This window comes from Lepisosteus platostomus, chromosome 10 (genome assembly GCF_059453375.1).
Source record: "Lepisosteus platostomus isolate fLepPlt1 chromosome 10, fLepPlt1.hap1, whole genome shotgun sequence".
Taxonomy (NCBI): Eukaryota; Metazoa; Chordata; class Actinopteri; order Semionotiformes; family Lepisosteidae; genus Lepisosteus; species Lepisosteus platostomus.
The window spans coordinates 15,841,390-15,869,103 of NC_142620.1; the positions used below are offsets into that span (position 1 = coordinate 15,841,390).

The following is a 27,714-nucleotide window of genomic DNA, read 5'->3' on the forward strand; positions in this document are numbered from 1 at the left end:
TGTAAAGTGAAAGTGGTTTGAACCCATGTTTATGCAATTGTTCCCTATGTACTGTACTTTCCATATCTTATTCCCATCAAGGATTGTTTTTTGTCCTTGTGAGGCAATGTCTATGATGATGGTAATAATAATAATAATAATAATAATAATAATAATAATAATAATAATAATAATAATAATTTCTTACAGTTATATAGCACTTTTTTTGGGTACTCCTATCAAAAAGCTTTACAGGTAATAGGGACTCCCCTCCACCACCACCAATATGCAGCACCCACCAGGATGACAGCAGCCATAGTGCACCAGTACACTCACTACACACCAGCTATCAGTGGGGAGGAGAACAGAGTGATGAAGCCAGTTCAGAGATGGGGATCATTAGGCCTTGATTGGTAAAGGCCAATGGTAACTTTGGCCAGGACGCCAGGGTTGCACCCCTACTCTTTTCGAGAAACGCCCTGGGACTTTTAATGACCACAGAGAGTCAGGACCACGGGTTTATGTCTCATCCGAAGGATGACGCCTTTTTACAGTATAGTGTCCCCGTCACTATACTGGGGCATTGGAACCCACACAGACAGCAGGTTGAGCGCTCTCTACTGGCCCCACTAGCACCTCTTGCACCAGCAACCTTAGTTTTTCCCAGGAGCTCTATTCCCATTCAGGTACTGACCCAGCTCACACCTGTAAGGCTTCAGTGTGCTGTCATCTGTGAGTTGCAGGTTGATATGGCTGCTGGGATAAATGTCCCTTTGACCAAATGTCTCTACTGGATGCTATGAATGCAGTTTGTAAGGAGATCTCTGTAACCTGGCAATAGTTTGCCAGGGAAGCTCAGGTACTCCCCCTGCTGCATTACTAGGGAAACCATTCTGTGTTAATGAAAATATGTGGCCTGACATAAAGTACAGCATAGAACGAACTGAACAAGTGCTTTTTCCCCTACTTTTTTACAGCAATGTCATTTGTTTTCTTACTAAATGTTTTGTGATAGATTTGATTTGAGATTTTACATGTAGAATATAGTTAAAGTAGAGGTACAGTAAATCTTTTGTAAATTTATATAGATATCCCTTTGTAAAATCTGGTATTTCAAAGGAGCCACAACACACCTGAAAAAAGATCATAAACTGGAAACAATATATGGTTAGCTTTTGGAAAAAATCTGAGATGTAGACGAATGCATATCGTGCATACGAATACAGTCCTATAATTTTATTTTGGGTGGTTCTGAGGACAGTGGAATAGTAAATTGCACTCCTCAGAAAAGACTGGAGTTTTGAATGTTTTATTTACATTCAAAGCATTAAAAATGAAATATTTATTTGGAAAAAATTTATCTAGCCAATGCAGTAATACTGGAAGCTGGACTATAACTACATTCAATAAAATGAATAATTGTTACTGGTTTATGACTGAATGAATAATACTTAATCAGTCATGTGTGCCTTGTAATATGTATGCTGTATTGTATTTGAAAATGTTTGAAATATCAATTTTGGCTTTGTGTTGTAATTTCCTGTGCAACTGAAACAGACATATTTAGAAATGCAGCACAATTCTTTTCCATTGTTGCTTAAAAGCATATCAGATAAGGATTTTATTGTAGGTTTATCCTCATCTGATTCATAAATAATGAAGAACTGTAATGTTTTGCCTTATGTGCTAAAACTTCAGTGTCATCTTGAATAACTGAAGTACTTGGAAATCCTATCTGTGGCATGTCATGTGCAATATTTGAGTAGGCCATTTCAAACCCATACCTGATAGGAAGATAAAGCCAAGCATCTAGTAATTTCTTTCCACTCAGTGCACTAGTAATTGATGTTTTATTTATTCAGTATTTTCTCTGAAAATAGGTCATTTATGGATCACGATAAAAGCATATCCGGACTTTCTTGACTTATTCCTGGTTCAAAGCTTGCACTGAACTTATAGAAAGGCTTCTTTTTCCATTTAATTTAATTTAGTAAAAGACTGTATGATGTTTTTTCCCTTAACTATTTTAATTGTTTCCAAATATAAGCCCAAAACACATACACAACAATATTATGCTTAAAACACATCTGGAAAAAAAATGTGTTGTCACACAAATTTCCATTTCTAACACTGAAAAAACTTTGTGATGTGCTTGGAAAATATGAATTTCAAAATATGATAATGGTATGCCAATTTTGGCAGGCACACTAGAATAATCATCCTGTGTTTTTTTAGGTTGAAACAATTTTTTTAAGAGCCCAGCATAGCGAGAATTCATCTTTTCCAAAAACAAACATCACAAGTTAACAGTAGAAAAAAGTTTTAGCCCCATCGGGTAAGATATGCAGTACCTACAATCTGGCAATAAAGTATAGAAAACTTCAAATTTTAATGGCTGAACAAGATAACAATTCCATTTTCTCAATTGGAAAGATTCTATAAAAGTCCTATATCCTTTTCTTGTAGGAGAGTACAAAAGGGCTTGACAGATATAATTGGCCTTGTGTTTTTCTACTGTACAGTACCTCAACCTCTAGCATGAGGTTTTGTTATAATCTGTACCATTCTTCTTATTAAACACAGGGTGATACCTGTGAGAGAAAACACACGAAGGGAAAAGGATGTTTGCACGTACAAAAGTGAATTTGTTGGTCCACCAAATCAAACAAATTGGACAAAAATACCGTTAAGAATTGGTTTACAATATTTATTGGGTTCCTGTGTTTTCTGTCATAAATAGCAAGCATTATTTCAGTTCAGTTTTTCTTGGAACACCACATAACTTTACATGTGAAATAGGTGGGCTTAAAAGCATTACTTTAAAATAGCACTATTGCAACAAGATTTTATGGACAAGTGTACTGTTGTTCTGAATAAGAAAATGAAGCCTAGGTGGCACTGACACACAACTATTAGATAAAACTGCACTCAACATTTACAATAAGGCAGAGCAACATCTTATGATTCAACGTACCATCAAACATGAAAACTAACAGTTAGCCCTTTAAAATAGAGAAAAACAAAATATCATTGACACATCAGAAATTATTAACTTTAAATGAGGCTTCTTTTAAAAAACATTTACAAAAATAAAAATAGATTTGTTTGGGGGGATGCACTTATACTTTTCATTTTCCAGAAATAAATGAATTACAATTAGTAGTACTAGTAGTGTACTTGTAGTACTTGTCCTGCAGTTCAATATTTTTGTTCCAAAAAAGAGCTTGAATTCAGTATGTGTATGCTTTTAAAAAGCTTTATGTTTAGAGAACAACATATAAATCTTTATGTATATTTAAGTATGTTCCATATGTTAAACAGTGGAATAATTTTATAATCCAAGTATTACCTCCTATAATGTTTTCCTGTTATCTTTTTTTTAGAAGAAGAACAATATCAATGCCTTTTGGTTCCCTTTACCTTGTGTCTAAACAGTTATGAGACAAGGCAGACTAAATGACAGTGAACATTCTCCAGAGACACTTCTAATTGTCCTAGAAATGGTAGCTGGCCAAAATCATTAGTTCTAATGATATCTGAGATATCTGAATGTAACGGTTATCTTTACAAAATGTGCCAGAAGCACAGAAACATATGGTGGGCATTTCTGATGAGCATAACATATTCATTTCTGAACTGAATATATTATGGAGAAAACAAGAAAAATATTATTCAAAGTTGTCACAATTCTTGATGGAAAATTCCAAGGATAGTTTAACATTATTTCACAGCAAAAGCTATTCCTTTTAAATTCTCATGTCATTTTGGTGTTCATTCCAGGATTCTGTCCATACCAGTACAGCTTTTCCTCTGCCCTTTTCTTTTTCCACTGACAAAAGAGCAACATTTTGAAGGTCTTTTGAAAAGTCTTGTTGCACAAGGCATAGCACATGGGGTTGACAGTGCTGTTGACATAGCAGAGCCAGTATCCAAGGTGCCACAGGGACACAGGAATGCATTGTGAACAAAAAGTGGAAATTAGCACCATAATGTTGTAGGGTGTCCAGGTGAGAATGAAGGCCAAGAGAATAGCACTCAGTGTCTGTGCGGCCTTCTTTTCCTTGATAAGGACCATACGCTTCCTCTTGGTGATCTGATTCTTCAGATTGGGGTCCATCGTCTTGTTGGTGGAGGAAGCTCCCACAGATTCTGCTGAGGAGCAAGATGACGCCACCAACTTGGATCCCCCATTCTTGCTTTGTGGGAGACAACCATCTTTAGAGACTGCCTTGAATTTGTAGGAGACACATTTCTTGGTTTTTTGTAAGCTGTGTTTGGCAGGGGTAGAAAAATAACTGCTTTCTTCATAATTGCTCAGCTGCTCATCCATGAAGGCTTGCTCACTCTCTGCTCTGCTGGAGGATTCTTTCTGGTCAGTGCCCTGGTTTTTGTAAGCTGTCTGGAAGATTCCTGTAGTTACAGGTTTTTCGTCATCCTCTGATGATGCATAGCTGTTAAAGGAGGTTACCTGGTCAGTTTTGGACCACTCGTCACTGGCATTTGACACAAGTGTGGTCTTCGTAATGTTGCTTCTGCTCGAAGATGACCACGAGGCTTGGCTTCTTTCCCTGTTGACATTGGCAGGTTGTTTACAACTGAAGCAGGATTTGATGATAGTCTTCTGGGGTTTAATGGTCTTGGGATCACATGTAGAGTTCAGACCTTGGAGTTCCGCCAAGTCCTTGGTGCGTCTCTCAGTCTCCTTGTAGATACGGCAGTACAGTATGGTCATAATGGAAACTGGAATGTAGAAAGCAGCAATGGCTGTTCCAAAAGTGATTACAGGTACAGAGAAGAATTGAATCTGGCATTCGTCTGAAGGGACTGTTCTTTCTCCAACAAAGTACTGCCAGCACAAAATTGCAGGTGCCCAAAGAATGAAAGACACCAACCAAGCTAGGCCGATCATGATGCCAGCCCGTTTTGGGGTACGTTTGGCTCTGTAAGTCAGTGGTCTCGTAATAGAGAAATATCTGTCAAAACTAATGACTAGCAAATTCATTACAGATGCATTGCTAGCAACATAGTCGAGTGCTAACCAGAGGTCACATGCTAGACTTCCAAGAGACCAGTATCCCATCAGTATGTAAGAGGTATATAGATTCATTGAAAATACTCCAATAATAAGGTCTGCAAAAGCCAGGCTTAATAAATAATAATTATTAACTGTCTTCAGCTGGCTGTTTACTTTGAAAGAGACCATAACAAGAATGTTACCAATAATTGTTATCAGACTCACAATGGCTGAAACAGTTGCTATAGTGATGACTTCCCAAAGACTGTGACCACTGAGGTTCTGAACATTGGAAGTATTACTGTTGTTAGCTGTTGAGTTCTTCAGCTGTTCTACTTCCATAATGGTTCTCAGTGCTTCCAGCTTAGAGTAACGTATCTACAGAGTGGAGTCAACGGAGTTTTCAATGGCGCTCTGAATGCACATCTCCTTTGAAAATGAGAATAAACAAAAACAACTGTTAAATTCAAGGATCACCCCAAACCAAAAGAAATGCAAAGTGTTGTAAATTCATTTTACTTTAAAAGAATACATAGCACATCTTGGTTGCACTCATTTGCAGAAAATGTTATTACAATGAATAAGGCTAGTTTACATTTTGCTACAGAAATAATTGTGACAGCTTGATGATAAGCTTTTTGACCCCTTCAAGACTCGTGTAATAAAAATCCTTCTTTATTAATTTTGTGTGTTCCCCTAATCTTAAGGTTTGACCTGTTTTGTTGTTCTGTGAATGTCTTCAGAATATTGTTACAGTACATCAATATTGCGACAGCACAAGATTTTTGAAAGGATTTAAGAAAACGTAACCTAAGAATAAAAGTCACCTTACTTCCCACACAACATATTTCAAACAGTTAAAAAAAACTGTAATAGTGCAATATTATAGAGAATATTATTAAACAAAGTGAGCACAATAATGCAGGTTCCAGTACCTATATGTTGTACAGTATATATGTACATGGTAAATAAAAAGCAAATCAAATTAAATATTTTAATATTATAAAATATACCATTAATTTAATTTTTTAGAATTTAAAATAAATTAAATAAAAAATAAATAAAAAGAATAGAAAATTAAAAAAATACAAATGGGCTTTTTGTCATCGTTATCATCATCATCATCATCATCACCACCACCACCACCACCAACAACAACAACAACAACAACAACAATACATACAGTACATACAGTGTATTTTATTTGGAGAAAACGTTTTTCAGTCATATACATTATAAATGTATATATGATCCATTATAATTATAAATATATTATACATTCGTTTGTGTATTTCACTGCAACAGTTAATACTCTTTAAGGACATTGTCTTGCTATTATCGAACCGTAGTGGGAACCAAATGTAATCAGACCTCCTGGAATAAAAAAGCAAGCATCCTTGTTGTCTGACGGAGGATATTTTGTGTAACTCGAAACACGTTGGAACAGCGTACCACTTAATGTGGTCCGGTAGACTCGCTGGGGAACGCAAATGTAGTGATGGAGCAGAGATCAAGACACAGAGGAGGCGGCGGCTGGAGGAGAGGTGGACACAGTGGCGGAGGCAGTGAAAGTGTAACCGGCACCCCCACTGAGCATCGGGGTCGAGGTAGGGGTGGACCCCACCGTGGCAGGGGAAGAAGGGATCATCATCGTGGCAGAGGACGCTCAGGACCTCCACGGTGCGACAGGGTAAGAATTGTTGCTTATTGAAAAGTTAAAGCTGTTGCACTTTTTTACTATAGTATTTAGGTTTCTACAGTTATGTTTTCTTAGAACCTAAGGCACTCTATTTTAAATGTTCCGAAGAAAAGTCGTGAAAACTGTTGCCTTAATAGTTTGATACTGAAGACTATAAACTTAAATAATAGATTATATTTCTTTCCAAACAAAGCTATACTTATTAGGATTGTTTCTGTCCTTTCTTTACATAATATTGTACTTATTTCAACACATGCAAGACAGTATCCTCAATTGCACTGCATGCTAAACAGCTTTGGGGGTGGTTATGGCAGTAAAAACACAGCTGCAGAGAGCTGCAGATATACTAAAGAGTCTCTCCAGCTGCATTGCGTGAAGGAATCGAATCCTCTGTTGAACTGCTATATATCCTGAACTATTCTTCTTGACAAAAATTCAGAATACTGTTTTCAAACATTCTTTGACAAAAGGCATGGCCTCAGGTCTACCTGATGTCTGATTGTCTAGATTTTCATTTTTTGTTTGATTCATGAGTCAAAGGGAGGGTTAGCTTTATTCTGAAATGCACTTCTCTTTGACCTTATTTTTTTCTAGTATAAGTTTTCTGAAGGCAAAACAAGGACAGGACCTCAAAATGTAAGCTTATGCTCAATTTGACTTTTGTTGGGCTTCACTGGATTGTGGTGGAAAGGGGATGGGTTGAGAGGAGGTCATTCACTCACAATATGGTGCAGGTGCCAGCCATCTATTTCTACCTCAATAGCCGCGTATTCAACACGTAGACTAATCTTGTCAGATATCAGAAGCTAAGCAGTGTTGGGCCTGTTCAGCACTGGGATGGTAGACCACCAAGGAAGATCCACTTGCTGAATCAAGTGGTGTCAGAGGGCCAGTAGGTGATTGTATTTCCTTTGGAGCAGAATGTTCATGCCCTGGTGACTAGTGTGCTATAGGAGTGTCTGTCTGTCAGCTTAAACATTAAACCAGGGTCCTGACAATAAGTGTAAAAGTGTTAACTGTTTTTCTGGCCACTTTGAGCTCATACAACCTGACCTCCCTAATCCTTTATTTCAAGTCATTGCTAAAGCAATTTCTCACTTCTCCACCTGATTTGTAATGGGGCTGCTACTGCATAGTTGCTGCCTTGTGTTGCTTAGGTGGACATCATTTTGGCACTTAATACGGTAGTGCCTCACAGAATCATCTGTGTGTCTCTTAATATCTATCTACCTCCTAAATATTTTGACCTTTATCTTTACAAGAAAAAAACCAAAAAAAACGTTTCAACTGCGCTACAGTTGTATCAATTTAAAATGCATTTATTAAACCTAATAAATGTAAATAAATGTAATGAATAAATATAATAACTTAAGCCTAATAAATGTAAACAAACAGTTGTTTTATAGTAAGAACCGAATTAGCTAAAGAAGGCATTACAGAAGTTCAGCGACATATCTATAGAACGTAGAAAGAGCATCAAAAATATCTTAGAACTCTTTTCATGCATGTACTGTATGTTTTTAGAAGAATACGATGTACAGGTTTTGGATGTTGATTAAATGTTTTTTTTGTCATTTCTATTGACTGTGATACATTCAAGTAATTTGTCATGGTTACATAAGCATTAAAATTGTACGTTAATGAGAGAGTTGAGCCGGTATAAGTGATTTAAGTGTTTAGTGTTAAGCATGGTGAAAATCAAGTAGTAAAATACAAAAATATGCAACGGTTATCAAGATGACACCTTCATGTCAAATATATGTTGTTGACTTGACTAAGTAATCTTAGATCCACTTGTCAGCAGTGGAACAAAGTCCTTGTGGCAGGTAGTTACAGCTTCTTACCACTAGAGGTCGTTCAATCCAAGGTCAGTTGTCTGTCTATACTTTCTTTTATTGTCTCAGATGGGAAATTTGCTTTGCAGGCAGGCAAAAAACACAATGCAATATATAATACATTTAGCACAACATGAATCCATTAACACATAAAAAGCATGCATCCATAAGTTTAAAAACGAGTCAGACACTTTAAATAGTCCTCACAATCCAGAAGTAGATAAATTAAGAATTATGGTCGTCAGTAAGTAAAATAGCTTGTGTGGGGTTCATATGAGGTGCATGGCTTATCTAATTAGTTAAATGGTGCAGGGCTAGGAGTCAGATTCTCAAATAAGGATAAGTAAATAAGATTATTTGGGAAGTAAAGGGACACATGGTGTTAGTTGGTGTTGGGTTGTTTTAGAGAAGTAAATGGATTGTTGGTATGTGGAAGACGGTTTTTGCTGAATAAAGACTCTTTGATCATTATTCTTTTATTATTCATTATTCTATCACTATTTCTTTTGTCCATTGTGAATGTCTTGTATTCAGACCTTCCGAGCTGCATATTTACAAGGAGGTCTGCGTATAGACCAATTGATAGAGAGGTCCAAGTGTGTTTGATGATTGTAGTCCACCTTCTTGTGATAGATGGCAACCTGTCTGGACAGTTTTACTAATCTAGTTCTGGAACCCCACTTTCTGCCCTTCCTGCAGACTCATCCTATGTAACAACATAGTAGCAGGACAATGCACATTTTCATTATACCCATATAATAAGTCTTGTGACAGTGACAGTTATTCTGTTGATGCCCTGCTTTCTAAACATTGGATAGTCTGGTTGGGATGATGTGTATCGCAGGTCTAGGTAAGGAATTGGACAGAATCACACAAGACAGCATCTGCAACCTGGTGCACTGCATGTGCAGAAAAGTGGCCACACATAGTTGTAGCCTCTGACTTTCACAGTAAAATTACAAACCTAATATCCATTAAGTTTTCAAGGGCAAAATGTAAGGGAAACCAGACATTACTTTCAGTAGAATTCAAGGCCCTTTTTTTGTGAAACTGTTTTCTAATATTGGCATATGGCTTTATTCACAATATTCAAACTAGACATTATAATAGGTATGTAAGCAAATATTGCTCTTACGAAAAGTTTCTGATTTGATTATTAATAATAAAGATGTCGTAATTCCAAATTATTATTTTCCTTTTGTGTCATCTGATTCTTTGGATTTTCCTTAATTTCTTCCCACAAACTCACCTCTTTTCACCAGTTTTGACTGTTACGTGCAGTGTTATTCTGACCCCTTCCTTTCTAAAGTACTGGCTTTCCGTTTTCATAATTGAAAAGGCTGAAGATGAGGTGGATAACAAGGAAGATCATGAAGAGGATGGCCCTGACATCTTTTCCAGAAGGAAGCTGGAGTCAAACTGGGATCGCTATGAGGCTGCAGAAAAGGAGGAGCTTTGTGAAGGCAATCAAACCAAGCGAGGAGAAGATTTCCATGTCCTCCTCAGCTCTGCAGGTTAGATCATGTTTTTGTCTCTAACATAGAACAAGCTAAAACCAGCATCACAATGCTCCATATATAATAGGAAATGTGTTGTGTGGTTTTCAATAGGCTACATAACCAGTCTACAGCTTGTATTGTGTTAGAACTGGGCTTTCCCTAATAGATGCATTTTTGTCACAAATTTTAATATTATCTATACATTAAATGCAATTTGGAACAGCAGAATGTGTGCTGCGAAGAAGATGACTATTTAGCTAGGATTCTACATAGAGTATGTGGAGGAAGGTGTTTGTACCGGTGGATAAAAGAGAAATCGCATTTAGTGCATTTTCCTTTCCATCATGAATCCGTTCACATAAAGAATTAGGAATACTTTTTAAAATTATTATTGTGAAATGGGTACCTTAATGGTCTTTATTATTATTGTTATTATTATTATTATTATTATTATTATTATTATTATTATTAATAGTTGCGAAAAATATAGCTGTCTTAATGCAGAAGCAATAAACTGAGATTGATTCTGTGCTTTATAGTTAAAGACAACCATCAATTTAACTGTTGTGCTGTTTTATATATTTGAACGATCCACCTTGGACTTTTAAGTGTGGTGGCTATTTTCATGACAGCCTAACACAAAATGCGTCATCAGAAATCGCGTCTTATCCTTATCATGCTGACAAGAAATCATCTTGCTTATCTATTTGTAAGTGGAACTTCCCCTGCCTTAATGGCGCAGTTGTCAGCTTAGCAGGCTGAACCCTCGGTTGGATTCTGCTTTGCTTTTTGCCAGAGTGCAAAGTCCAAAATCACTCAAAGACCTCAATAGGCTCACAAGGTTATGCAAGGATTTGCAGGTTTTGAGAGAGCTGCACCACATCTAAAACCCTGGGCAGGAAGACTTTATCTGTGTAGTTTCAGTGAAGCTTTAGAGAAGGAGACATGCTGTGACCCATTTTTTAGACATATAACTGTGGTGTTGTTTTAGAAGTGTAGGGAGAGGTCAGACTATATGAGGCGACAAATATATTACTCTAATAGATGAGTAATTTTAATAAGGGATAACAAAGGCATAAAAGCAACATCTTTAATAAGTAGCCATTGTTGAGATGATCAACAGAAGATCCCATTAGTGTGGAATTTAAAATGGGCCAGGGAATAGTAGCTGACAGCTGCCCTGCGGTCAGAATTTCATTGAGAAGCAGCTGTAGGAGAAAGGAAGTGACAGCTTCCGACATTCTCAGATGGAAATAGGGTCACAGTGTGCTTCAGTTTGACTCGTGAGTAAAATCAGCCAGCTCGGAGCAGAGAGAACTGCTGATCCGATTTAAGGCAGCTTTTGAGGAGTATTTTTTGTGAGACTATAAACACGGAAATTTCTACCAATTGGACTGCACTCAAAATATAGAAAAATATACAATCCTTTATCAATCTTCCCTCTTTTTAAATAGTTGCTATAGAGTAATTTGCATAATTTGCAGGGCAAACAAATTCACTAGGTGTTTTGACAAAGACAAATAATAGAAACATTGCAATGTCATTTAGGGACTGCTTTTCTGTTTCACTGTGTTGCATGAACCTTTGTTTGATTACAGTGTTTTTTTAAATTTCTGAAAATTTCTGGTTGTGCTTTCTTAATGTGATGGAGACCCTTTTCAATTAAAAAATCTGTTACCCTTTGATGAGAGTGAAAAAATTAGAAACTGGTTATTTAGACCTGGACTTTGCTTCAACGGTTCCAATTTATTGGGTTATAGTGAAATGTGTTTATGATGTACACTAGAAACTGGATGCTATTAAAATACTGTAATGAGGTTCTACAGAATAGAAATCAGTTGACCTGGGTTTTTTGGCATTGTACAAGTATTTTAACATTAGTATGCATGCATGTACTAAATTTTTCTCTCTGTTGAGGGGCAAAATAAGTCATTCTAAACTTTTGTGATATGGGAAGAATCAGAGTTAGAAATCTGTGATATGTTCAGTGTGAGTTTTGTACTCAATGTAAGTTGGTTGCATATTGATATTTTTTGATGGTGACCAACTTGATAATTTTACCATACTGAAAGGGCTTAGGCTGTTGTCCTGAGTTTGTTATAGTACTGCCACAAGAAATATGAGGGTTTACTTTAATGTCTGAAGAGCACCATCTAGAGGCAAAATGTGATTTTACCAGAATCTAACTTGCATAGCAATACTGTACTGTGATAATATCCGTATAATTTTTCTGCCTTTACTTTAAGACATCTTTAGGAAAGATATGAATACCTGAAAATTAAAATAAGTTTTCAGTTTTTTTTAGCTAAAGCATCCATCATTCAAAAAAGAGAAAATAATTATTTATTCATTCTATGTTTCCTTACTTTAAAATTTAAACTCACATACAGTAGTTTGTTTAGCTTTTCTTTTATTTCAATATTTTCTTCTCACAATTTAGCAGCATGGATTTTGTGAGAAAATGTTAAACCAATTTGGAGAACTGCTGCATTAGAAATTTCAGAGTGAGACAAGGAATTTTCTAAAGGTACATGACAGAGGTATTTGTCTCTTAAAATGGCTGTGCATTTTTCAAGGGAATTGTACTCGTGAAATATAAGATTTTTGGAGTTTGAGTTTGGCCATAATACATGTCATTTCATTATCCTACAGTGTTAAAGGCGGGAAAATATTTCTGACATAAATATAGGTGTGTATAATGAAAAGTTGTGATGGCTGTTCAGTTTGTGGTGCTTTGAAGACAACAGAAGGAAGGTCACTGACAAAGAGAGGCTCAAAAATGTTTGTACTGCAAACATGTATATTAAGGTGTGTTCAGTGTATGATGCAGATGTAAATTGGCTTATGTTGTGCTAATACAGAAGCTGCAGCACTGCAAAGGTGGTACATTTCAGGAGCTACTGGTAAATTGCTCCATTGCTTTTTAAGGGTAAACTAGAAACAAAGCAACACATGCCTATATTAGCAGTGTGGTTGTGCCCTTTGAAAAATAAGGGAGTGCCATTAAGTTAAACTTGCTTCTTCTGTTGTGGGATAGCTCTGTGCTGCACAAATACTATATCTCCAACTGCATTTATTAATTTTGCCACTTAAAGAACACTCTAGTAGATTAGGTGTGTTAGCTGAAAAGCTGAGGAGAAACAGTTGTTCTGGTAATACTCTGTTAGGATCAGAATATGTCAGGAGTTTGGAAATTTGGCTTGGGAGTCCTGAACATTAGCCCTGAACCAACAGATTTCAACAGAAATTAGATATCCATAACTCACTCACCACATTTATTTGAGATTTGCAGTGTATTCAATGATAAAACATGAAAATACCAAATTTTCATGGCATCATGAACATTTCAAATACATGAAAGTTCCCAGGGTTCTGTATACTGATTTACTTTTACAGATTAGGTCTGCTGTAGTTAGATGTTTTTTTTCATGCTAAGGATAGCAAGCTGTTGTTCAGGATAGTACATACAAATTTGATTCGTTGATTTGATTGTGAATAACTTCAATGGATGGTATTATCTTTTAATCTATAATTGCAATTTAATGTACAGTATACAAAGTTTAGCTCACCTTTATCTTTTCATTGATATTTAATGTGCAGCCATATATTTGTTGTTCTCAATTACAAGGGGCGCAATATTCATGGCTTTATAGGAAGACACCTCTACAATTAAATAAAAAAATATGCTTATTAGAGTAGGTAACATTTATCTCACAGCACGGACATATACTTTTGAAGTAATTGGGCGGAGAGGTGGCTCTGTGGCTGGAAGGTTGCCGGTTCAAATCCCGCAGCCGGCAGAGGAATCCTACTCCGTTGGGCCCCTGAGCAAGACCCTTAACCCCAACTGCTCCAGGGGTGACCCTGCGCTCTGACCCCAGGCTTCTCTCTCCCTGTCTGTGTGTCTGTGTGTCTCATGGAGAGCAAGCTGGGGTATGCGAAAAGACAATTCCTAATGCAAGAAATTGTAAAGGGTTAATAAAGTGATGTTATTATTATTATTAATTTTAAAATGTACTGTCTGTGACTGTGCTTAATCTTTTTTTGCTCTTGAAACTTCCTGCTGTTATTCCAACAACGTAAAGCTGGCACAAGCTGTATATATATAGAATGTCTTTCTTATTAGATGACATCATGCTTCTTGATCAGCTGCCCATCTCTAATATGTGTATTTAATATGTGCTAGAAGCAATTTTAGATAAATATAATGAAACAGAATCCCTTAACAATTAAAGCATAGCTTTATTAATGCAATTAAATGAGATGTAATGTATCTAATACCAGCTTTATGATTACTGTGATAGTGTGTTCTGGACCCAGCTGTGTAATTTATTTGTGAATCTCAATGCTTTGCTTCTTTAAATACATAAAAAAATATTAAAGCCTTTAAGAAGATTGAATTTCACAGTAAATAAGGATATTTTCCCTAGAGTCTTTTTTGCTTACATTATTTTCTCATTTCCCTAATCGTCTTCATTACAAAATATTGATATTGTTGACTCTGACTCTTATTCTCTGACTATGAAAAGTAACCTCCTTATTTTATTAACCAGCCAGTTCTTTTTATATCCAGTTGTTGGCTGTAGTCGGTGAGCATCTGCCTTTTCCAGTGCAGACAGATTTGTGCGGAAGGGGCTGTGTGCCTGAAGGAGATGTGGTGCTGGGAGTGAGAGGCCTCTAGGAAGACAGATGAATCAGAGGCTATGGCTGAGCAGGGAAGATAGCGTGAAGATACTGAAGTTTTGGCTCCTCACTACAAAAATTAAAAATAGCATTCGGTTTTCTGCTGGGTGAAGGCAGGGGGGATTTGGGTGGTGTCTGAGATGTTGCTAGGAACAACATTAATTCTCCTGGGGCCCTTTGCCAGTGAGCTGTTTGAGTTCAGGCAAGTCCGTTTCATTAAAGGTGGTTTGCACAGTAGTTACAGCTACAAGATTTCGAAATAGAAATCCTCTAAATAGAAAGAGCTTAGAAGACCTACATACTGTTGCTGCCCTAAGCCAAACCTCCGATGTCTCAGGAAAACAGATTAGACTCTTACTTGATAGCAGTTTTAGCTATCTTCACAAGTGGGAGGCTTTTGCATGAATGGTACCGATGAAGTGTAGCAACAACTTATTAAATACCGTTTTAACCATTTAAGTAATTCAGGGCATTACTCTATTTAGACAGTTTTGCACAAGGGACATAGGGGATGTGCTCTTCTGTGCTGTGCTATTTAGATAGTATAGACCACCCAAACTCCTTTTGGATATATTGATAACTACACCTACTAATATGGTTCTTCACCTAAGAAAATCACAGTGTAAAGACGTACAACAGATTCTAAAGCCTTATTAATTAAAAACAATCGAGGATTTCAGTTTCACTTTGCTTGTCCTCTGGCATGTGGTAGAGGTATTCTAGGTGTCTAGATAAAAAAAGTCTTGGACCAACTGCTATAACCAGTTTCCAATTGCAATACTACCACCCTCTGCAAAGAGTAGGCAGTATACACCTCACCAGAGATGTGTACTACCATTTCTGACCTAGAAATGATGGAAGACACTCTTTTGCCATTGTATTTATGGGCATGTAAGCTATTGGAATCAACTCCATCCATCAATCCATTTTTTAACCTCTTTATCCAATTTAGCGTCACAAGGCTCCCCGGTAAGCAACGGGCACAAGGAGGAACACACCCTGGACAGGACACCAGTCCATCTCAGGGCAAACACACAGTGCGACAGTACCATGTTGCCCTCAGTGAAAATCAGTTGATTAGTGTAATTGATTTGAATAAATTTAGCTTTTCCCCAGCCTTTGAGATCCCAGTGGTTTTTGAATTTGTATGCATTTTTCTTTTCCTGTACTATTTACTCTTCAAAATCCCTCTAAGGATTTCTTCACATTATTCAATTCATAATTAAATACTGTTAGGAACTCATTATATTCTTGCAATCATTAAATTTAGCGGTTGCTTGGCTGGGTAGATTTTCTGAGCCATTTATGGTAATAAAGCAAATGGAAACTATTTAGTGATGTAAACACAGTGTCTGCCCTTCTCAACACGTTGAGTAAGAGTTGCCTGTTATAAAGTAAAAATATTTTACCACTGTTATCTTTCTTCATTTTTCATTTGCAGAAAAAGCTCAACAAGCGTCTTTACCTTGTTTATTAACAATATAGTATTCATGCCAGTGTCTTCTGCCTCCCAACCACAGTCCTCAGTGGCCACCTCTTCTCTTAAATCTGTGCTGCTAGTGATAGTAGCCTCTCTGTAATGAAGGCTGGTGAATCCTGCTAGACTTTGATGGAAAGGGACGGTGAGGGAACTCTAATGGGATCAGTGAAAAATGATATTTTCCTTCACTGATCCTTTAGAAAGGTAATGAAAGCGTCCCGAAGTCTAGTATGAATTACTGATGTTACTTAATATCGAAAACCTACAGTAATTGCAGTGTGTGAAAGTGAGAACGATGTGAAAAATGATCATGTCTGTAGTATAAGAAGTTAATTTTTTCTGCATTTGTCTGGAAATCCTATTTTGTATAGCCTGCATGTTGTTTTCCAGGATTTGTGCTTGTCTCCGTCTGTCATAAATATGGTTGTCGCCTACATGTAACATAGACAGATACTTTGAAGACCTTTATAGAAAATTAAGTCTGCAATTTTTGTCTTTCCTCTCTGGATTTTAAGAATTAATGTACAGTCCGTAACATTGTCCTACATAGTCATTTGAGACTCATTCAGCTTTTCGTTTTCAGCCCAGAAAGAAATGGGCTGAAAACGAAAATCCAACCATTTTTAATGAGGAATTTTGCAAGATGAAGCCTTTAACCTGCAGTTCAGCACTTTATCCTTTTTGATAAGCTTTTCATCAATTGAACTTTCTTATCCTTAAGTCAGTTCTACAGTACCTTGTCTTATACAAGTTTTTTTTTTTTAGTCTAGTCTTGAAAACGATATGCAATTTAGTGCACATGCTAGTGTGCCTCAGCATTAGTGAGAAGTCCAGACAGGAGGATGTATTTTCTTATATTTGTTATACATCACTATACACAAATAGTTATTTGATTATTTTAAATGGATTTACTTGTAGGAGTTAAAAATGATTGACTGGCAAGAGGTTATAAATTGATTTTCCTTAGATTAGGTTATTGCAATCAAGTCAAAATACAATTTTAATTGAAAGCAGTTTTTCATTTGATTAGAGTCAGCAAAGAAATCCTTAAACCCTGGGTGCTGCATTGGTGAAGAGCTCCTTTTCTCTCTTGTCTGGCAAATCAGTTTCTTTCATGTCCTTCTATAGAGTACCGAGTGATTAAAAAAAGATCTTGTGGCTGTCTTTTAATTTGAGGTGTTGCTCCAGTTACAGTGGATATAAAAAGGTCTACACACCCTTATTGAAATTGCAGGTTTTTGTGATGTAAAGCCAGAAGCATGTCAGACATTTTTCCATTTTTAATGTGACCTTGCAACCAACAAAATTATTATGAAAAATAATTGAAAGTAAAAAACCTACAACACCCTGGTTGCATAAGCGTGCAAACATGGATATTAAATTCAATTTGCACGTTTCACTATATTGTGGCAAAGTTATATCATATCACTTTAATATATGACGTGATAATACCATATATCAAAATTCAATGTATTGTACTTTTATCCTGTGGTACTCCTGATGCGAGTGATCATCAAGAGTACATGCCATGAGGAGAATGGAATTCCACCAGGTTTTAGAAGTAATTTATAATCCTCGATGAGTAAAGAAAAAGGTAATAGAGACCAATTAAGTGAACGTTTGATTCAATAAAAAAAAAATTCCAGGGTGTCATGGCAGCTCTCCAGCTGGTTTAAGATTTCTTGTCTGTGTATATTTTAATAGAATCTCACCCACCTTCCTCACACTGAAAAAAGAACAGTTTGCTACTTAATACAAAGTTTTCAGTTGTCTGGGTATAGTGTAGTTTGAGTTGGCAGCAGTCGTCATGTATTATCACAATGCATATCTTTGTTCTGTGCTTTCAGTACCCTGGTCGTCAGATATCACAAGTGTGCAGGGGCTTCCTAGCATTTTATTTCCTTCAATATGACGTTGGGATAGTAGAAAGGCCCTGAAAATGACACTTCTTCCTTTTTGCTGAGCAATTAAACATTTTTTAAAAAAAAAAATTTAAAAATTTAAAAAAAAAGTTTATTATTCTTGTCTATGTCATTTGGCAAAAGCAACAGCTCTAGCCTGAGGTATGTATTAAGATACATTTTGAACTGGTGGGGGAAAAAAAGTTGACCCTTGAGTTTATTAAAGTGACATTTCTCATCCCTCGTGTGATTTGTAATCAACATCAGAGTGGAAGAAATGTGAAGGTAAGAATGCCTCTGAGGGCTAGATTGATTTTTAAACCTTAACACTGCCAGAGCTGATGCAGCCATAATTTCTTCAAGCTATATATAGAATGGAAATCGTTTTCTTGAACTGCCTCTGCACCTACACTTCCACCTTGTTTTGCTGCTTCTTTTACAATGTGTTTTGCTTCTCTTTCAGGCCCTCTGGGACTGAGATACTTTAAAGGGTTAATGTTGTTGTATTGAAGGGAACCATTTCTGCTTGAATTAATTCCTATTGATTTTAATATTTACTTCCTCTGTATATGCTGACCTGCTCAAATGTGTCCTTTAATTATGTGTAATTTTAAGTTTTACTTTGCTTTTACTGTCATTTATTTTTGTATTGAGTTTTTTTTTTACGCCAAAGGTTTTCAACAATCAACATTTCCCCTCAATTTCACTGAACATTTTCGCGAAACCATGTACAAGGGATAAAATGAAACTTTAAATGTCAATCAAGAATTGTATGCTCTTAAATGAACAAAGTTCTTGTTCATTCTGAAAACTTAATTTTCCTTCCTGTTGAGTGTATTCATTTTTGAGTGAAGTTATGTTTAAATATGGATTAATCAAGACTTAATTTGTGCCCACCTACAGTATACATTTTCCCTTTCTGACAAAGATATCCAAGAGAATAGCTTCCTTAATGCCGTGGGTTATGAAAGGGTGAAAAAAAAAACTTTAATTATTATGAAAGATACTCCTGTGATGGCTGTCCATTGTCTGTGAAGGTGCAGAAAATAATGAACTGTTAATCAGAGTGATGTGACCAGGCTTGAAAACGGTCTGGGTGGTAATAGAGTTGGAATTAGGCCAGGGCTTCTGTGGGGAAAAAACAGCGACATGAAAAGTAGGTTTCTGAGATACTGAGTGTGGAACTAATAACCTTTAATTGCTATTGTATATTCTAACTGCATTCCTTACAGGTATTAAAGCATTTCCAGTGTTGTTAGATGCAGCCGGTTAGTAACATAAGGTTATGGAATTCTGTTTATTATCGTGTGAGATAATGCAGGTCAAATGTATTTAATTCATGTAGTTGACTTTTTAACTACTTTAAGCAGCTGCTGAAATTGCTTAAATATTTTGTGATGTTTATTAACTGATACATACAGTACAATTGTCCCTTGTGACCCATCCTTGCCGTAGCTACAAAGCAAAAGCACTGCTCAGTTCGTTACTGTTGACATATTGTACCATTCAAAATATTTTCTTCCATTTCCACACATTTCATACCTATTTTATTACTTAAATTAAATGGTTTTATTATTATTATTATTATTATTATTATTATTATTATTATTAGGGTTTATGTCCCCAACGCTGTGAAATCTCACACATACAAAATGGGGAGAAACTTTTCATGAGGATATTCGTCAAAACTTCCCAAAAAAGTCCCTAATGAGGTGTTCCAGAGGTATAATTCAAAATACTAAGAGTGACGAGAGAGCAATCCCAATTGATTCTTCAAGTCACTTCAAAGGATTTAATTAAAGATGCAAGATAACATTAAAACCCAAGTGTTTTCAATCATTCCTTGCTTGACAGTGGAACCTAAATATTTTAGAAAACGATATCCTAAATGTTTGGTAGCCTATTAAAATAGTCAAAAGGCTCTAATGAATTCAACATTATTGCATGAAGTCATCTTCATTTCATTTAGTTTATATGGATCTGTTTCAGTATAATTGTGCTGTCAAGTAAAAACTCAACTTGACAGAAGAAATTAATTGAGAACATGAGCAAGATATTAAACGGGTATTTCATTCTTTGAATTCCTCTGGAATCAGCTGTGTGTTAGTAATAATATAAAGAAAGTCTTCTAAATGCACATATTGTAATAATGTTTTATTCAGTTGGTCTACATCTCTTTAAAAAATATTAAAAATATTAATGCTGAAAAGCTTTTTTTAATTCATTTTAAATAATTTAATTGAATTTAAGATAATACTGAAAGCAGTTCTACAATTTAGGATTTCAAAAAAGACTTACTTTAACTTACTGTTTTTATTTATAATTAGAGTAGTCATTTTTAGTATCATCTTGTCTTTTTGAAAGGTTTGATTGTAAAAGAATGGTTTTCAGTAGCATTTTTTTTTGTTTTTCCTTATGTATTTTGTAGTATTAATTTTATCAATCTGTCCTTTTTTAAAATTTTATCCAGCACAGGCTCGTGGGTGAGACAGAGCCAATCCTGCCAAACAAGGTGTGTAAGGCAGGATACCCTCTGGAGGGGACACCAGTCCATCACAGGGCACACGTAGATCTAAACATGCACATACACACCAGGGCCAATTTTCCAAAAAGCCAATAAACCTACCAGCATGTCTTTGGACTGTGGGAGGGCACCCAGAGGAAACCCACAAGACCACGAGGAGAAAATACAATCTCCATGCAGATAGCTCCCCCGAAATCGAACCCAGGGCCCCAGTGCTGTGAGGTAGCAATGCTAATTATTGTAGCACCTTGTCACTAATTTTATCCAACTGTTTTAAAATAACGTAAAATCTTTAAATGAATGGAATGCATGTCTGGCTCTCGGAAGCTGGAACCGTTCAACTACAGGCCTGCCTTTGCTTTGAAAAAGAATATGCTGGAAACCTATGACAAAAGCAACTGATCATGCAAATGATGAATTTCATTTAATAATTCAGCTGGGGGAAGCAAAAAAATAGACGACCTAGCCTGCTTGGCATACGTTATCTCTGCTGTGAAAAGTCTGTCCTAGAAACTGTTTTGAGCACTTGAGTGTTAATAGGAACAGTATTCACTGAGCCGCAAAGATCAGGGAGTTTTAGCAGTAAAAGACCTTTTTATTGCTCTTGTAGTGTTCTTTTTTTTGCTTAATATTTCAGCTTTGGTTGGTAGAGCGATTTCAGCAAGAACACCACTTTGAAGAATGAGGAATATAAGAGTTTTCTTTTCTTTTTTTAGCAGAACTACTTTGGCCTCTAAATAGTGCCGGTTTGAATGCAGAATGTTACTGGAGAGAAGTGCCTCTGTAATTATGGGCTGAAGGGCTGTGAAGGAAGATTAATCTACTTTTAAAGCATTCTTCTGCACCAAATTACCAAGAAAAGGTTTAGAAAATTGGCCCTATATTTCAGTCAGCCTGCTGATGCCAGAAACTCTTTGAATTAATCATGCATTATATATATGTAAGCTGTGTGACAAGGCTTTCACGTGCTCATTCCCTGACTCATTGTTTGGTATTGCTGTACCCTGACTTTTTCCCCCAACAAATACATAACTAGAACTGTGACTTTTTTATTAAAACAAAGCACCTTATTTTGCTGTATTGCTACTACCCGTGTTGTAGTGTAAAACCGAACCATAACTATGTAGTAATGGGAAAATGCAAATGTTCATTAACTCGCTGTTTAATTTCTTGATTTTCATGTTAAGGCACATATTTATTTTTGACAGTGAACTGTCCCAGTAAGGTTTCCCTTACTGCTCAGCCCTGTATTTTGGATTGTTTCCAGTCAGTTCTTAATAGCAGAGATTGTGTAGTGAGTTTTAGACCCTGATAAAGTGGAAAGAACGTGTTTTTTATACAGTTTACCTGGCGAGGATAGACTGACGAGCCATTAAAATTAGGGATCTCCCCTCAGGGGTCTCTGCATTGCCTCACAAGATAGCTGTTTGTTAGGATGATATAGTGGGGTGACAGCTAGTGCTTTTCCTCAGTGCTGAAAGTATTCAGGGGAACTAGCTGCTATCTCGCCTTCCAGGATTATCTATCTGAATAGATGGCGGTGTCCTTGATGACATTTCATTATATGTATCTTGAATGTGAGGAAGCAAGGTAACCATAGGAAGACTTACAATTTTAAAATGTCACTTTACTTGCAAAATAAAAAGTAATAGACAAAAAATAATAGAAGAGATGTTTGTCGGCTGAAGAAAAAAGGACTTTTCTATTTCGGTACCTGTATGTTAGGGTTGGCAAGGATTTTTCTGAATAATGTTGAATAATAATGTTGTTTCTGAACTGTTAAACTGTTAAAAAAATCTCAAAGTAAATCAATACACTGAGTTTTCCTAATCTGAGGTTAAGATACAAGTTTTATTTAACATATCTGTACAGTGCCTCCTGCTCTACTGTACTGTACTGCTTTTCAGCTCAGAGCTGGGGTAAGCCTGAAAGTGTGCTGTGCACTCTCTGGGGGAAGACGTCCATAGTGGTGAAAGAATACAGTAAACCATGCTGAGATTCTAGCAGACATGGGGATAAAAAACCTTTTCTTCCGTTACCAGGAACTAACCAAATTGGCATATTGATGTCATTTCAAGTCATCGAGCTCAGACTTGTATATTATTTCTTCTGCTGTTTATTACTCTCGGTGTGGTCTGTTGCTAATGCGTTTGCCATTTTTTTTCAATGAAAGATACCAAAATGAACTTGCACATTATACAGAAGTCAAGATCTGTAAGGTCTGAAGACCTTACACATACAGTAGTCATTGTGTGAATTTCACATGCACAAGTAAATATTCTAAATAAATATTTTATTTAATGATCTTTAGTTGTTTATATAGTTTTTTTAATTAAAATAAGTTGTCTCTGGGGGAACTGCAACAAACCTTTTTATATTTACAAAGCAAGTCACATTGAATGGAAGCTCTTTTGTTTCAAACTATACGTTTGTTCGTGTCGCTCGGCGCACACTTCAGCAAATTTCAGTCCAGGGAATCATAGCTGGACTGTAAGAGCTTTTTTAAAGCAATTTTTTTTTCCCCTGCACATCGATACCTTTTTACCCATCCTTATTCATGCAGCTATTCTACTTTAAGTACATGTGCCTGTGACTCTGGCTAGGTTGAGGAAAGTGTGGTCCAGCTTCATGCCTGGTTAATCACTGTGTCATACTGTGGAGTCAGTGCAGCTTTGGAGAAGTTCCCTGGATTAATCTCTACCTACATACAATAAGCATATTTCTCCATTGATTAGCATATGTTAGTGGACTCAAGAGATCAAGATTGTTAAAAATGGTCATTTTGTTGTGCAGCCTCAGTGAGCTGTGGCTTTATTAACCCGAGAGAAGAATGTCTACAGTTATCAATTGTTGTGACTACTCTTAAATGCAAGAGAGGATAGTTTTCATTTTTTTTTACAGATGGAACTGTATTAAATGCTCTTATTTCCTAATTTAAAAAAGAAAATTAAAAAGGATTTGTTAAAAAAACAAATAAACCTTAATTTGTAGAGTGTTCTGCATCTGGATTTCCAGATTGTATGGAGATTAATGGTGCAGGCTCTGCAGAGGTTTTAAAAGGATCACTGAGTAGCATTAGTGTTTTGCAATGGACAGTTTCTCATGTTAAGCAGAGTGTGATTTTTATACAGTGCGTATATTAATTAATATCATCATAATTATCCAGTCCAAATAGTATAGTAAAACCATCTCATTTTTGGGATATGAAATTAATTTGGAATATATTTAAATGATTGTTTTCATAGACAACTCCATTAACTCAAAAACCTGTAATGCATGAACATTTTCGCTTGCCACAAACAAGAGAATATCCTCGTCATGTTTTTAAATAAAACCTGTACATAAGGGAACTACCAAGGCAAATTTAAGATATTTGAGCCTTAATTATTAAGAGTTATAACATGCATAAAATATATTTTGTCTTTTTTCTCATAATGTCCTTGGCATTGTCAGTGATTTGCTTGTAGTCAAAAATACATCCACATAAAAGTCTACAGTGTGTAGCATATGGATGCTCTAAAATGCTCATACACACATTTAAAGCTCTCTTCCAAAAGGGCTTCAGGGCATCAATTGCAATTTAGGTCAACAACTAAATTTTTTAAGTTGCTTAGTTTTTGATAAGCTTGTCCTTGTTAAATTAGCGTGCACAAAATTGTCCCCATTTCTTTTAATATAATACAGATGTGTTACAGAATCCAGTAAGTTGGAATAATATAATTTATTTGTTGACTTCTGTGGAAACGAATCTATCATCAAGCCACAATATATAACATAATGATTTAAATTCTTTAGGCTTGTGTCTTCTGTTTTTGTAGTATCTGTATTTTTACACAAGCACATGAGAACTGACACTGGAAGAAAACACAAGATCTTAGTTTTAATTGCTTTAGATTGTTATATTAACTGTAGTTCTTAACTATATTGAGTTCTAATATACAAGAAAGATGCCTTGTGGACTGTAAAAGTCTTCAGAAATTGTCAACAACAAAATAGGGTGATGTCAAGTGACATTCTATGACCTTAAGCATTATGACATGTTTTAAAACTACAGACTGCAAACATGCATTTAACTTAATAGTTATTTCTCTCTATGCAATTTACAAGCACATTAGAAAAGGCCCAGTGGGGAGGTGAACCAGTACATAAAACCTATGAACGTCATCTAAATATGCAAAGTACAGTTGTGTAATATATTGCTCAGCTAGGCAAACCCTTGACATGCAGGATGCATGTGAAGCCATGAGGGTGAATGGATTGCCTGGAAAACCACATTTTCCAACTGTTCACATTCTGGGGGGGCACATTTTGATATGAGGTGCATTGCTCAAGCTGACAAAAATGGGGAGAAAATATTTAGATGTCCCACTTTTATTTTTATTTAGCTGTTTACCGTTTTCTTCATCTTGTGACTCATTTTATCTGACTACTTAAGTACAAGCGGATTTTAATTTAGACTTGATTATCGATGTTCCTCCTTCTTTGTAACGACAGCATTACTGCCCTTCTTTTCTGAGGGTTTGCTTGTCTTCTATAATTTAGAAATGTTAGCATTTTATGGTACCTTATCTTAGTGTTTTTAATTAAATAATTAAAATAATCAATGTCTGTTTAAGCAAAACAGAGCATGTTATTAAAAACATTAGTTTTGAAACAATGGAAATCTGTAGTGTTCTCTCTTTTCCACAGATATTTATGTTTTTAATGATGAAGGAGGATACAGGGTTTGTGTTCAAACACCATATTCTTATTGACTTATCTGCACAGCTTTAACTTTAACACAACTTTATTATATTCTTCTCCAGTGTCTGGTACTTTGATAAAGTACTTGGATTATTTCTTCAAAAATGAATCTAAATGAATTTAGATTTTCACATTGATGTGGTACTGTATATACATGTATAACCACAATAATAATCACACATCAAAGTGTAGCGGTGATCAAAAGTTACAAAATTTATTACAAAGCATTCGGGGGAAGCAACATTAAACTGAAATTTAGTAGAACTGCATTATTTTGTTACTGTTGGTTTTCCAATAAAGGTAATACAGATTGTCAAGAGAACTGGACTAATATGAAAAGTGAGAAAAACTGTTTCGACAGATAAGATAGTGTTTCTCATGACGGCACAGTTGCTGTAAGTAAGATGTTATATTTTGACCCTTTAAAAATGTAATATTTTACATATACAATATTTTATTTTTGTAATTGATATGCAGTACAATATCCTTTATGATGCAATATTATTTCGTGCAGAGCTGTATTTTACTATGTACTGTATGATCTACCTTATAGTGACACAAAGTATTTGGAATTGATCAAGAGATAGTAGTGGATTAAGGTGGCTACCTTGTTCATTTGTTCACATCACCATACAACATGTCTTTAAAAAAAGAAGTCATGCGAAGAAAATGTGCAATTTGTCATGTTGCTGGACCCCTTATGACACTCTTGCAGTTTTCTAGAGTGTTGTCCATCAGCTGTTTAAAGTCTTCATTTTTTTTACCAAAGGGGGATTTTACAACATAAATTCTTATTTTATATTCAGGAATTGATAAAGAAGCTGCTTCAGCTTTATGTTTCGGAAAATAAAGGTGGCCACTAATTTGACAGACAATCTAAGGTTCAGTAATACATTTCTGTTGACGAAAATGAGTGACTGACACTGACAGCCTGTCTGTTTTTCTCCATGCTTAAAGTACCCGTTTATTAAATGGGCAAAACTACTACTTCCATAATGTGCAACCCTGTCAAAATATATGGCTGGTTCTGTTATTTTCAGAAAAACAAATAATGAACCCTCTTTTTAAAGGGAATAAATGCTATTTAAGTTGAGGAAAACCAACGTCGAATATCTTCAGTTCGGAAACACAAATTGCCTTATAGAAACATTATAAAATATGCATTCATTGGGATTTATTTTTATACTGAGTTCTGTGCTTTTAGGCTCTTGTTTCTTTGTACCTACTATGATCTAGCAGCTTTTATTCCAAAATTATACATTTAGTATTTGTGGTCATTGTGTTTGATTGGATAAAAATGTTTTACTTTTAAAGTGATTTATCATCATAAAAAAGATTGGATACTTCTTTTTGTGCTCTGTCTAATTAATGAACACATTTAGCCATAATTAAATACTACTACAAAACTGTTTATGGTTTAAAGTCTGTTAAAAGAGTTTGTTACATACAGTGTAATGTTTTACTTGTATCATCTGAATTATTTGAGAAATACCAAGTGCCATTCTGGAGTTAAAGCGACTGCCTTTTATTTCTTTCCGAACTAATGTTCTGAAACTGAAATACAGTTTGCTGTGCAAATCTGGACATTGCAGGTATTATGAAAGCATGCATAAAGAAACATACTTACAGTTAAGGTTTCTCAATGAAAGCTGGGTGCTCTGGTGGAGATGCATGCCTTTCAGTAAGTAGATGAATGTTCAGGTGGGGGCTTCCCGTACCTTAATTTTTTTCACTCTTCTGCTATACTTTCAAACCTTTTAGTCAATCAATTATCCCAGAAAATAAACACAACAGTATACAATAATTACTTCAGATTCCAATTTCAAAAATCCCACTTGTACCGGCATTCCAGTTCCAAAATGTATCAAAATCTTCAAACCATCCTGAGAAGAGCTTATATTTCAGTTAGAGTGTGTCACTCGAACAGCTCATTCGATATAATTCAAGCATTCTCTGCTGTTTAAAAATTGATTGACATTCATCTCAGTGCAGAGAGAGACAGAAGAAAATGGTGAGAAAAAAGGTGCTTGTATGTGATTTGGGGAGCGTTTCCTTTTTGTTTTTCTTTGAATAAACGTAAGTCCAGTGAAAAAGAACAGGCACACTAGAATTTACCAGTCAGAACTTTTCCTGGATTCTGGAGTGTTTTTCCACAGAAGTTGCTAGCTGCTGGTCGAACAGTGCCATGTATCCTTCTGATGCTCCTAGCAGACACAGATGTAGCGCTCTCTCACTGGAAGGAGAAATTCCCATAGGGCAGAATGGCTCATCATGTTTCGGGACAGTGAGCAGGCATGGCAAGAAGTGTGTGGGGTTGGGGGGGGGGGGCTGGGGTGGGTGGGAGAGAAGACCCGCTG

The 27,714-nt window shown here is 35.9% G+C and overlaps 2 protein-coding genes across 3 annotated transcripts in view; one reads left to right on the plus strand and one right to left on the minus strand.

The window, feature by feature from the left end:
- Nucleotides 1-2,702: 2,702 nt before the first annotated feature.
- On the minus strand, nt 2,703-27,679 carry LOC148653426 (muscarinic acetylcholine receptor M5-like). Its single transcript, XM_088648422.1, has 2 exons — nt 26,985-27,679; nt 2,703-5,422 (listed from the first exon to the last, which is right to left on the minus strand). Exon 2 carries the CDS (start codon nt 5,333-5,335, stop codon nt 3,734-3,736), a length of 1,602 nt encoding a protein of 533 aa, XP_088504548.1. The 5' UTR covers nt 5,336-5,422; nt 26,985-27,679; the 3' UTR covers nt 2,703-3,733.
- aven (apoptosis and caspase activation inhibitor) overlaps nt 6,425-27,714 on the plus strand; it is a 76,243-nt gene continuing 54,953 nt past the window's right edge. Inside the window, exons 1-3 of one of the 2 annotated variants that reach the window (XM_088648431.1) lie at nt 6,425-6,683; nt 7,287-7,328; nt 9,867-10,041. In XM_088648431.1, the coding sequence (XP_088504557.1) occupies nt 6,492-6,683; nt 7,287-7,328; nt 9,867-10,041 (409 nt within the window). In that variant the 5' untranslated portion in view covers nt 6,425-6,491. The remainder of the gene's footprint in view (nt 6,684-7,286; nt 7,329-9,866; nt 10,042-27,714) is intronic. The other variant, XM_088648432.1, reaches the window with a different exon arrangement.

Coding starts and splice junctions, on each gene's coding strand:
- LOC148653426 (XM_088648422.1), bottom strand. CDS start 5,335: ATGGAAGTAGAACAGCTGAAGAACTCAACAGCTAACAACAGTAATACT.